At 38.9% G+C, this 12,925-nt stretch overlaps 2 protein-coding genes and 2 non-coding genes across 4 annotated transcripts; all 4 read left to right on the plus strand.

Annotated features, from left to right (window-relative positions):
- The first annotated feature begins 870 nt into the window (after positions 1-870).
- Positions 871-4,867, plus strand: gcshb (glycine cleavage system protein H (aminomethyl carrier), b). Its single transcript, XM_066648257.1, has 5 exons — positions 871-1,010; positions 3,950-4,029; positions 4,215-4,278; positions 4,375-4,506; positions 4,594-4,867. Exons 1-5 carry the CDS (start codon positions 881-883, stop codon positions 4,686-4,688), a joined length of 501 nt encoding a protein of 166 aa, XP_066504354.1. The 5' UTR covers positions 871-880; the 3' UTR covers positions 4,689-4,867.
- Positions 4,868-7,743: 2,876 nt separating this feature from the next.
- Positions 7,744-11,341, plus strand: rpl13 (ribosomal protein L13). Its single transcript, XM_066648217.1, has 6 exons — positions 7,744-7,823; positions 8,618-8,734; positions 8,902-9,043; positions 10,029-10,202; positions 10,935-10,991; positions 11,134-11,341. The coding sequence occupies exons 2-6, from the start codon at positions 8,631-8,633 to the stop codon at positions 11,290-11,292; spliced, it is 636 nt and encodes a 211-aa protein (XP_066504314.1). The 5' UTR covers positions 7,744-7,823; positions 8,618-8,630; the 3' UTR covers positions 11,293-11,341.
- Positions 9,867-9,949, plus strand: LOC136672500 (small nucleolar RNA MBII-202). The gene has a single exon (XR_010795879.1). It is a non-coding gene; the product is annotated as a small nucleolar RNA MBII-202 (small nucleolar RNA).
- LOC136672499 (small nucleolar RNA MBII-202) lies at positions 10,786-10,873 on the plus strand. The gene has a single exon (XR_010795878.1). It is a non-coding gene; the product is annotated as a small nucleolar RNA MBII-202 (small nucleolar RNA).
- Positions 11,342-12,925: the final 1,584 nt, after the last annotated feature.

A 12,925-nucleotide genomic window follows, 5' to 3' on the forward strand; every position in this document is an offset into this window, starting at 1 on the left:
CTTCAGAGTCACTCCTGGACTGGAAATACTCACCAGCTTGTCATAGAGGATGACAAACACAAATTGATCAGCTGATAAAATATGCAAATAATTTAGGGACCTAAAGCGAGGGATTTTGGCAAAAATTTACATTTCAGTATTAATACTGACGCTGGTGTGCTCCTATAGAGCCCCGGGGGAACTTGAAGCGCGCCTACAACGCGCTCGATTTCCTCTGGTGTTGGAAGTTCAATTCATTTTACTGAACCGATTCTTTCAAACTCTCCGTCACAACGAATAAACCATTCATTGATTCAGTGAAATTTTACTTCTAACTTTGGCACTTTGTATTTAGCAAAGACGTAAGGCTCATGTTTATGGTGCTGAAATAATATATTTACTTACATTAATATTATATTTATTTACATCTATTTACTTAGTCACAGAATAATTCACGTTCTATTTGACTTGTTGGAAAGTAATGAATGTCTCCCTTGATGATCAGTATATAACTCCTTAAAACATCAGTCCCTTTGTCAAAACCACATATTTAGAAGTTATTTTTTAAAAAAAGTAAATCCCTAAAGTGTATAGTCAATTTTACATTGCCATAATTCAGTGTACGCAAACCTTTGAATATGCCATTAGAAAAACTTTAACTGGTTTTTGATACACAATTTGGATACACAACTGACGAGCAATCTAAAAGATAAACTGAGGGAGTCGTTTCATGCACTGAAAGTGTGTTTACTGTGGGGTAAACCGTACTTCTACGCTACAAAGGTTCCGTTACATCTGAAGTTGTGAGTCGGTTCGGTTGAATAATCCCAAAGAGTCGGTTCGTGGAGGAGTCAGTAGTGGATACCTGTTATTTGGCTGGCTTTCAGTTGAGCAGCTGAAGATGGCGATGTGCGCGGTACTGCGGCGCTTCTCCTCCAACTTCTCCGCAGTCCTGCCGCTTCTCTCGGGACACACCGCACGGAGAGCTGCCGCTTGGAGGGGGTTCAGCACCAGCTCGCGACTCGAGGAAGGTAGACGCACAAAAAAACGTTTTAAAACTGAACGAGAGATCGAGAATAGCGAGCCACCAACTCCCTAACGGACTCCCAGCGGACTGTGGCTGTGGGCTGTTTTCACATGTGTTTTCTAAATTTTAGTCCCGTACTTTATTCTGACGCTTAAAATGGACATTTCAAAGTCTTCATTCTAACACTGGTGTGGTTTTTCGGTCATACCAAAAATGTTTAGCAAGCTGTTTTTACCTTGGGTCTAAATTGCGCTTGTTATTGTGTTCAGTCAAGTTTAGCAAGTTCTTGTGCAAGACCAGTAAGGGTGTATTAAATGGAAATGAAATGTAGTTTGCAGGTCTGAATTGAACGTTAAACCTTAAATCTTTGTTTCTTGTATTTGGAGTTCTGTTTTACTCTATTATATTTCTTGCGAATGAAGAGTGGAATTGGGTTGAGATTTTTGGCATTGCAGCCTGTGTTGACAATAAAGACACAGCCCTGATCAGGCCTTAGTTTGCCATAGGATATAAATATGGGACATGTTTGTACTCTATTGTCCATGTGGGCAGAATTATCCCTGTGTAGTAGAGCTATCACTTCAAACACAGACCTCATGATCACCCACACCGTAAAAGTGATTGATCAGTTCAACTTGATTCACTCAGTGTTGTAACAAGTGATTGAATGACTGCTCCTATTCAACTCCATTCCACTGTCAGTGAAACAAAGTGTTCATCAAAGCAGATTCTGCCCTGTTCCACATTTTACAGTGTGGAAAACTGAACAAAGCAGCAGTGTCTTCTTAATTTTCAGGCTGGTTGGAAACAGTAGCATATCTGACCTGGAAGTTTGTAAAATTCCCTCTCTCCTGATCTCTCCTGATTCAGAACTGCACTGCTGCTGTATGTGACAGGCTGCTTTTAAAAAAACAAGAAATTCCTTCCAGTCAAAGCACAAAAGGGGGCTGCTTCCCACAGCCATGTCTCAGTGTCCTTACTGTTCACAATCTGGTTTAAACCTGTATTTTTCTGCATGGGCTGATGCTAGCGTTGGAAACTGTTGAGGCATTTAATTGCCCCTTGGGGAATCCTAATCAGGCCTACACTTGATGGTCTTCCTTGTTTTTTTTTTCCCACCAAGATCTTTTATTCACATTGATGATGAATTCTAATGCAACTGTAGAAGGGGAATCGTTTCAGTTCCACCTTCTGGTAGTTTTCTCATTTTGGTTTCATGTACTGCCGATATTTAGGGGCTTGGATGACAGTGAAATAACTTCTCCTGTGTATAGTGAGCAGAAATATGCTACTCGTGAGGTCTCGTGGTTTAAGCAGTGTGTCTATTTCAGGGTTTAATTTCACCACAAGGAGTGCCCAGTTTTTGGATGGACTCTGTGGTCAGTAATGAGGAGGAGGTGCGCAAGGACTGTTGTGTTGCACAAGACCATCTGGCTTTAGTCCAGAATACATTAAAGCGTCCTTTGAGCTGTACTACACTTGACTGGCACTTAATGTCAGGGAAATATTCTGCTCCTGCCAAATAAGATTGAATATTAATGATGACTACTTCAGCTTTGTGTTCCATTCCCTTTAGCTCACTATGTCATGTCATTGCAGTGTTGGAGCACTTTTTGATGTCTTTTGCATTTGTGTTTTGTCTGTGTTGCCAGGATTTGCCACGGGGCGTTATGTTAAATGCCAGTTCTACAGATTTCTCCCCTAAATTTGTGCATACCTATATTCCATATTTCATTTTTCAACATGTCAACCTGTGCAGTCTCATGGACTTTAAACCTGTTCTATGACCTACACTAAGTGCCCAATTTCATAATGTCGAATCTGTAAGGCCTTGCCAATACAAGTATATATAAGTATAAACAGCGTCATAGATTGGAAGCACTAAATAGTGCCCCTAGTGTACATATGCTTGAGTCACTTATAGGAACAAAATAATATTCACATACATTGTATATTACTTGGGCAGCACGGTGGCGCAGCAGGTAGTGTTGCACTCACACTGCTCCAGGGTTCAATTCCCGCTCTGGGTGACTGTCTGTGAGGAGTTGGTGTGTTCTCCCCGTGTCCGCGTGGGTTTCCTCCGGGTGCTCCGGTTTCCTCCCACAGTCCAAAAACACACCTTGGTAGGTGGATTGGCGACTCAAAAGTGTCCGTAGGTGTGAGTGTGTGAGTGAATGTGTGTGTGTGTTTGTGTTGCCCTGTGAAGGACTGGCGCCCCCTCCAGGGTGTATTCCCGCCTTGCGCCCAATGATTCCAAGTAGGCTCTGGACCCACCTCGACCCTGAATTGGATAAGCGGTTACAGATAATGAATGAATGTATATTACTTACGTTAGCCGACGTTTGTTCATCAATCATTGATTGATTGATTGGAACTCCTCAATTTTGGTTTGGAATCAAACATTTTGTTATGAGCTTTGGAAAATGCAATGAGTAAAGTCTGCTATAGCACAAGCGACCATTCAGGACATTCTTTAATAAAGTAACCTGCAGGTCTGGTGACTATTGGAGATTTAGGTTGGGAAAAAGCTATTTGAACGGTTCAGTGGGTAATGCTCGGTTTTAGGGAAGTTTGCTGATTAATTTTCATAACTGTAATAATAGAAATATAATATCTGAAGAGTTTATTGCGTCAAGAAACACAACAGCACTCAAAATATTATTGAAAACATTAACATACATTTCATTTCATTTAGTTGTCTGTAACTGCTTATCCAGTTCAGGTCGCTGGGCGCAAGGCAGGAACACAACCTGGAGTGTGCACCATTCCTTCACCGGGCGACACATTCATTCACACCTATGGATACTTGAGTAGCCAATCCACCTATCAACGTGTGTTTTTGGACCGTGGGAGGAAAATATAAAGGCAATAGTGAATCTGCAGGGGTAAGTAAATTAGACTTTTTCATAACTCATAAATCACATACTTTCTCTTCTTTTTCAGCTCTTAAATTTACAGACAAACATGAATGGGTACGGGTAGATGGGAGTTTCGGAACAGTCGGCATCAGCAGTTTTGCTCAGGTACGTTTGCTTATCAAGCTATTTAAAAACTTTAATTTGTGCTCACTAACTTTTAAAATATTTAACTAATTTTGTTCAACCATTTAATCTTACCAAGCTTTGCCCTTTGACCTTTGCCCACTACACTGTGAAGTCACTTTGTGCTGTTTGTCATGCTAAATTTATCTCCCATGCATTAACCACAGGAAGCATTAGGTGATGTAGTTTACTGTGGACTGCCAGAGGTTGGGACAAAGCTTCAACCAATGGGTGAGAAATAGTGTCAACTAATGTCTGTCAAGAGACATGTTTTCCTGATTTTTAAGTTGCAGCATAGTGTAAACAATCTTCTTCCTTGTCTTTCAGAGGAGTTTGGTGCTTTAGAAAGTGTGAAGGCTGCTAGTGAGTTGTACTCTCCACTGACCGGAGAAGTAACTGAAATCAACACAGAGCTGATAGAAAACCCCGGACTCGTAAATTCATCCTGCTACGAGCGTGGTGAGTGTGCAAGAGAGTAACAGAAAATCTGAGTGGTCCACATCTTGTTCCCTAATGCACTCCTTAATTCTTTCTCCTGTGTTTAAGGATGGTTGATTAAGATGACCATAGAAAACCCTGGAGAACTTGAAACCCTCATGGATGAAGCTGCTTATGAGAAATACATCAAATCACTTGAGTAACCTGTTAAGTTTGATAATGTCCTGCATCAAATTCAAAGTCAAAATCACTGTAATTTGCTACCATTCAAGATTGTCCTATAAAGTTATAGAATAAAATTCTATAAAGTATATTTATTATGATTGTGCAATTATTCCTGAGAGATTTGGTTACAGCCTCAGGCCAGTTTTGGCCAACCTTTCAGAAAACTTGTTATTGTGATAGTAACCAAACATTTCAAGAGAAATAATTAATGTCAGGAAAGGATTATACCAGCCTCTTGCCCAGGCTTGAAGCAGAAGTGCCACCCGGAGCTCCTACCAACATGTTCATTGTGAAATAAAACAACCCACTCCGTGGGAAATAAGAGCTGCTCTGCTTTTGCTCCACTTCCGTTGTCAAGTGTGGAGACTTTAGAACTTCAGCTGAGTATCTGCATTCAAGAGTATTGGACTGTTATACATGAAAGTGCAAAGGTGGGGTCTGGCTGCATGAGGGTAAACTGTTGAGGGTGGGTGTATCAGTAGCTGATTTAAAGGAGCTGATGATTAAACCATTGTTTTGAACAGGGCTTTTTAGATAGGAGAAGGTGCTGTGTTGTTTGATCCTTGTGGTGTTTTGACCAACACATTTCACAGATGTTTCATAATGACCCCAGGGATATTTATTAATTATTAGGGAAGAAATGATGACTGATATTTTCTTGTCCTTTGAAATGTTCCCTTTAAAATAACCACAACTGACAATCCTCCTCTTGCTAACACTGAAAAAGGACAAATGGATACAATCAAAAACAAAAAACAAATGTTTACTGCCCTGCATCTCAATGCATTGTGTTTTAAGCCACCCATGAGGCTGTGAATTGTCAGAGGTATATTTAATCATTATAAACCTCTGAATATGTTTGAATAAACTATAATTTTCAAGTGGAATAAACACAATTACATAAATGAACTATGTGCTCACCCTCCAAATTCCTATTATTATGCATTTCATATTATGCATATTATTCATTTCATGTTTGATTGGAAAAGATTTGAGCATCTTTGTTGAAGGAGACTTGAAGGTATGTAATTATGCAGTTATTTGTTTGATATATAAGTAAAGATGGAAAGGTGCTTTTAAGAGTCGCTCAGAGAATGATTTTGTAAACGAGTAATCCCTTCTCTATAAAGAATATTAAAACCTTATCTGTTGCTGAACAGGTAAGAAGAATAGGAAATACTCCATGTGTTTCATGCAAGCACTGTGCACATTGACCTTTGCCCTTAGATTAACATGAAGATTAGTTTCACAGTATGAGGATTATTAATGATTAATGAAATGATGAGCATAATCTCTATTTCACTAGAACATCTTGTCCTACTAAATTTGATTTATGATTTTGAGTATTAAATGAAAAATTCAGCTTGCATATTTGTAGACTAGTGCTTGGTAAGTCAGAGCGTAGTTGTAGATAAAAATGTAAATAATCCAGCTACTGTTTACAACATGGGGGTTCGCATTGCTTAAATAGAGCATGTATAGCACTGACAATATTTAATTTTTTGCCTTTCTGTGGTAATCTGGAGCTGCCACAGAAACCTAAGACACCATTACAATCGCAAAGTATCAGCTAGAATGCTGTTACACCTCCTCAGGGCTGCAGAACAGTAGAATTGTTTTCTACAGAGATGGACCATCATTGAATACCTTTTAGGATGTGTTTGAATGATGTTTATGTCCCAGAGTTGATTGTTGGGTGTGGCTGGGTATCTACAAACTACTAGACACTGAGTATTTATTCTCATTTAATGCAAATTGGGCAGATTCAGATAACCTGGGTTTTTTATATCATAAATCTAAGGAATCGTCCCATCAACTTGTTGCTCAGGGCTTTCAAGCTGCAGGTGACTGCCAGAGTGTTTAAGTGGAAACAGAGTCAGAAACTAATAGTACACTCATAAATCCATGCATACTGAATAAAAGTGAATGTGCATAGTTACAGCAAACCCAACTTTAAGGCGTTAGGGGATTTTGACTTAGAAATAACTTCTAAATAGATTATTTTGATGAATAGATTAGAGGTTTTAGGCATTTAATTGATAATTCAGGGGGAGTTTTAAGAATTATTGTTTATTCTTAATGTCATTTTGTAAACGTTCTTTTTTTCCAGTTAGTTATTCTGAGAAGGTTACTGGGGATCTGAAGAAATCATCAATGGAATTAGCCAATGTTGGTGATACATAACGTCAACCAAAAACAGTACCTGACTTCACTAATGTTTTTGTGGCACTCACATAAACAAAGAAATGTTCCAGGAAATTATGTAAAACCTTCGCAGAAGAGGACAAGCAGTTATTTCAGCAAAATGGTTCAAGCTATCTAATAATAATAAATGTCAAACATTTGTACACATGCTTGTTTACTGTGCCCCCTGGTGACCAACACTCAGAACAGCCTCAGATGAGAGAGGCGAAGTAAAGGTAAGAAATATGATTTTTGTAGATACACCATACCCCACATGACTTTTTATAATAAATTTTTATTTTTTGTTTTAATTGTTATTGTTGTCGTTGTTTGAGGACTACATAAAATATAATTTATGAAAAATTACGGAGACCTGCTGGTATCATGCCTGTAAAATATATTAAGGCTGAAAAAAGATCTCAAAGCAATAAAATAAGAAATAAGTTTATAAATGTATAAGATTTTGGAAAGAAAACTTGCAGTTGAATTGGTTCCCCCCAAAAAGCAGATGAATTAGTTCCCCTGTATTATAAGACGTTTCAATAAATCAAATTATCTCTTTCCCTTTAATTTATTTTGAGGTTATGTCAGCAGCAGGACTCCGTAATAAACTAAAGTTGTATAGAAAACTGCAAGAATACAACTCTGGAGCATTTAGCAAAATAAAAGTCCTGTCCTGAACTTAAGAGTGTAGCGGTACAGTAAGTGGATATTTGTATAAAAATCTATTAATCATTAAAATTATTCATAAATGCATAAACTGATTTTATTAGGTATATTTAAAATGTTCTTAAGTCTGTTGTTGTGGTCGATTAGCTTTAGCGTATTAGACCCGGGATGCAACGCTCTGATTGGCTGCTTGCTCCATATCCCACAAAGCACCGCGAGAAGCGTTCCTTTTTCTTTTCGGCCATATTCTTCCCCAGACGGTATGTCGAGTTTTCCTCTAGATCTTTAAATTTATCCACTTTAATCCTCCTCTCCTGCACATGTTACTCTAGCTTTGGTTTATCCGATGTTCAGTGTTGTTTGTTATTTATTAGATCGTGCCATTATTTTCTATATGTGGATCGTGAAGCTTGTAGAATTAGACCGATGAGTTTGTGTGTTTTAGTCTGATGGTGGTGCGCATGTCAGCCTCAGAAAACACTTAACTGCTGAAGTTATCCTTTTACTACACGTTAAACGTTGTGTTTTTCGGTGTGGAGAAGCTTCGAATTGCCTCTGTGTGCTTTAATGCGTTCTCCTTGATAAAGTAGCACCTTTTGGTGACTTGCTGGTTGAGCTCGCCGGGTGGTTTTGGCCTTGGCTCTTTCAAAATGCTGTGAATTAATGAACATACTTGGCTGTCTACGGAGTGTTCTAGCAATGTTGTTGTTTTAATAAAGTAGACTTAACGTTAAATTCTGCTCTTTTGATTAACTGTAATGGTGGGCGACAGTAAATTGACACGCCATCATAACAAACTCAATGGTGAAATGGCACTCAATGAATATTCGTTTACAAATGATGCATATTTAGTCCTGTTAAACTGAGTTTGTTACACTGTGTTTATTGAGGAAGATTAATAGTCAGCCCACCTTCTGTGGCAGCTTTGAAATGTAGCACCAAAGAATTCCTGCTAATATAAGAGTCTTATTGTGTCATTGCTCTCATATCCTTGTGCTGTCTTTGTCAGAGTTGTATGTGCAATAACTAAAGTGTTTCTTGTATATTTTCACAGGGAATAAGCAAGCATGGCCCCCAGCCGGAATGGCATGATCTTGAACCCCCACTTTCATAAAGACTGGCAGAGGAGGGTTCGCACCTGGTTTAACCAGCCAGCCAGAAAACTCCGCAGGTAAGATGACATCAAATCGCGTGTGTTCTGTAAATCATGTGTAAAGCGTATAAATGTCTATTAATGTGGTTTTGTTTTGTCTTATGACCATAATTTCCTCCTGGCTGATTTTTTTTTTTGCCTTAAAAGGACCAATTTTAATTTTTGATTTTGCACTCTCCCTGCAGACGTAAGGCTCGTCAGGCCAAGGCTCGTCGTATTGCTCCTCGCCCAGTCGCTGGACCACTGAGACCAGCAGTCAGGTGTCCAACGATCAGGTATCACAGCAAGGTCCGCGCCGGACGTGGCTTCTCCTTGGAAGAGCTGAAGGTATGGAACAAGGAATTGTGTTAAATATATTTTTCTGTTACCTTATTTGTGTAGGTTTTAGGGCTTTTCAAGATGAGGGGTTGTGAGTATAACGTTCGTCAACCCCCATATTTTGCATATTTAACCTTCCTGAGCTCTGATCAGTAGAGGCAGGTAAAAGGACCAAGTAGTGATATATATCTTAAAAAATAACCACTCAAGCATTTTTATCCCCACAATTTTTTTACTTAAAATAACTTTAAGAATCAGTGCTTCATCTTTTGACTGCAGTTAGAATTATCAACTTTTATTTGCCTTCAAAACTGTCAACTTTCTCAATGTGTGTTGTAGTGTGTGGGTTGGCTGTGAATGTGCATCCTTTGTCACTGAGGTTGAAGTAGCTGAGATTACAGAAGAGTCTTGCGAATTCAGGAATTGTAGTGACAGGACTTTGTATCATAATTTGTTTATTGTAATGATAATCAGTCTTTAAATGTAGAGTAGTGTAAACATTTAAGTGTAGGCTTTTTCTAAGCTGTACTTAAGTTGGAAAATGTGTGCAATTATTTGATGTGCACCTGTTGGCTGGCGCTTCCTTAAATGTAGAAAGAGGGACTAAATCTACCATGGCTACGGCTACAAATATTTTTTACGTCCATAGGACTCCAGTAAAGTTGAGATCCTTTAGCACAGTGGACTTATTTCATGAAACTGTTTAAAATCAATTTGAAATATTGGCCAAATCTGAACATCTGTCTAGTGTTGACTCTCGGATAAATGTTTGGTTTTTGGTCTTCGTGCTAAAACAAACTGCTTATGACAGACATGTAGAGCAACAGTCAAGTGATGACAAATTCTCCGGAATCTCTGTACATCTTTTGATGACACTCTTGAACCCCTTTTGCTGATGACTGTTTTGCTCTAAGTTGTTGCTGCATGTTAGTGTGCAGGCTGAAAATTCAGTGAAGCCCATCATTCAGGATTAATTTGTAAATTATACTTTCAGACTGCTGGCATTAACAAGAGAGTAGCTCGCACTATCGGAATTGCCGTCGATCCTCGTCGTCGCAACAGATCCACAGAGTCCCTGCAGGCCAATGTACAGAGGCTGAAGGAATACCGCTCCAAACTCATCCTCTTCCCCAGGAAGACATCTGCACCCAAGAAGGGAGACAGCACTGTAAGTACTTTCTTGAATTTAAATTAATATGTTGCTAATCTTGATAACTGCGTTTTTGCTATTGCTAGTCGGATTGCATTTGACATTAAGCTTTTAATTACACATCTGAGGTCCAATGTGGGGTTTTCTATTGGCATGGGAAGGTTCAAATAACTACATACTGTCTGATTTCAATCAACATTTTATGATTTATGTACGGGGCAGTGGGTCAAAATGTAAAGGGGGGGGTCTTCTCCACTTAAATGTGTTAATGTAGCTAAATTAAATAATTTAATACCTTAATATTTCTCAGGGCTGAATAATTTAAATTTTAATCTTTGGCAGTGTATATACAAAGTCATTAAATTATTGATTATTTCAAATTTGAACCTGGGGTAATCAACGATTTAAAGCTTTTCAAACCAGAAGCAAACAGCTTTGGTTCTGTTTCAGCCGGTCATGGAAATAGTACCAGTGAAGGCAAGGCCTAACCTGCAATGTTAATGTGACCACTATTAAATGTTGTGCTATAGGTAGCAGTAAGCTGTTTTTAGCCCACTATTTGCAATGTTTTGAATCCTTTCATATTCAGTTTGCAGTCAAATGATGACACTTTCTCCGGAATCTCTGTACATTCCTTGATGATCCATCTTTTGAACCCTTTTCCATCTGATGACTGCATTAATTTTATTAAATTTCATTTCCGAATGGCACTCTTGAATTTCTGCTGACCCATTTTTAAACTTTTTCCAGGAGGAGGAGCTCAAGATGGCCACACAGCTCACTGGACCAGTCATGCCCATTAAAAACGTATGTATTATTTAAAGAAATGTATATGTTCTTGTAAAATCAGAGGGGGGTATCTGCATAATCTGTAAGTAATAGTGATTTATTCATCAGTTTCTAATGCACACAATCTCGCTCCTCTCCTACTCTGGTTTCGCCCCCACAGGTCTACAAGAAAGAGAAGGCCCGCGTGATCTCGGAGGACGAGAAGAAATTCAAGGCTTTCGCCAGCCTGCGCATGGCCCGCGCCAATGCCAGACTCTTTGGCATTCGTGCCAAGAGGGCAAAGGAGGCAGCAGAGCAGGAGGTGGAGAAGAAGAAATAGATGATTATTTGTATGAAACTCAAAATAAAGCCTCTTCAAAAATACTGTCTTCTGTATTGTTTGTTCCTAAGGGGTTTGAGTCTCGTGACTTCATGTGTAATGTGATGACCTGTAGGTGCAGTATAAACTGGAACATTTAAACATTGAATAAGGTGTGAAAGCATCTGCTGTCTCTTAAATATGAGATGGAGCAAAGCCCTTCGTTGCCACTAGATGGTAGCATATGAAAGTAGCAAACGGCGTTTTCTGGCTGTATTGTATGTTTTACATGTTGGGTTTTGGGCTTTGTGGCAGTGCTTTTATAACCAACTTTTGGTTTTGAAAAATCTAGTTATTGATTGAATTAAAAAAAAAATAATGTGTAATACAACTCACTGTTTTCATCTTGGATGTTAGAATTGTGTGGTAGAAATTGGAGTTTTTGGGGTTGTACAAACACTCGTGGAGCTCACTGCTTTGTGTCCTACACAACCGCTGGATGACTGATGGATTTATATTTTATTATTTTGTATACATATATTGTTTTGTATATTATTAGCTGTATACAACCAAGTATGCTCAGTATCATAAATTGTGTTGTCTTACCTGTGTGGACGTTTGGTAAGCAGAATGCATGGTGGGTGTGTTATGCAAACCTTATGTGCATCCTCCTCAGTGCTGACTATTTGGGGGTGAATGAGTTCGTGAAACCTTTTTGTTAAATGAGTGAGTATGTAAGCCCACTGATGTGCTAAGACCACATTTCGGCTTCATTAAATAAACGGATGTCTTTTGTTTTGATGTTTTAATGCAACATTTCTCAGAGACTGACAACTTCAAGGCTCATTAAATTTCACTGCTAAGAGACAATGGAGGTTGAATTAAAATGATCTTGAGAACCTTAATTTTCTTTCTTTTTTTCCCCAAAATATTCTCTGGATGCCTTTCAGGGGAAAAGTGGACAGCTGCAAGAATGGCATCAAATGAATGAATGGAATCTTGAATCAGCTTGAAACCTACATGTAAAATCAACGAAGCTGAGAATATCTCAATACAGAGGAGTGGGAGCTAGCTGAGAAACACGTATGAGCTTATGTAAGGAGCCCAAAATATGTTTTGTTTAGTTCATTACTTATTTTTAGAATAAAAACACATGCCATTAATGCAACGGCTAGGAATGGCTACCACTGTTTACTTCATCCTTGCGTTTTAATGTTAATGTTACAGAGAAGGTTATCGACCAGTAACAATAGCGTTACAGTCAGACCGTCCAATCCGAAGAATGTAGGCTACTTCACCACGCCCCTTCTCACTCAAGCGAACCAATCGGAGTAGGGGAGGGCGGGACTAGTTTGTGAACGAAACGCTTCTCGAAGTTCTATTGAAGCTCTAGAAAAACAAAATCCCGGACGTTTGTGAAATTCCGCACGGACATTTTTTAAGTCTAAAAAAGAGGACGTGTCCGGGTCAAAGAGGACGTCTGGTCACCTTAGAGGAAACATGAGACCTTTCAGCTCGTTTGAGAGCATTCACTTGCATATTATTACTATATTAAATCACTGTCTTTGTGCCCTCACTAATTTAACCAGTTGTGAGCCATAATTTACACAATACAGTTTGCTTTAACAGTTTGCCACACATACCTTGGTTCCAT

Source organism: Hoplias malabaricus, chromosome 16 (genome assembly GCF_029633855.1).
Source record: "Hoplias malabaricus isolate fHopMal1 chromosome 16, fHopMal1.hap1, whole genome shotgun sequence".
NCBI lineage: Eukaryota > Metazoa > Chordata > Actinopteri > Characiformes > Erythrinidae > Hoplias > Hoplias malabaricus.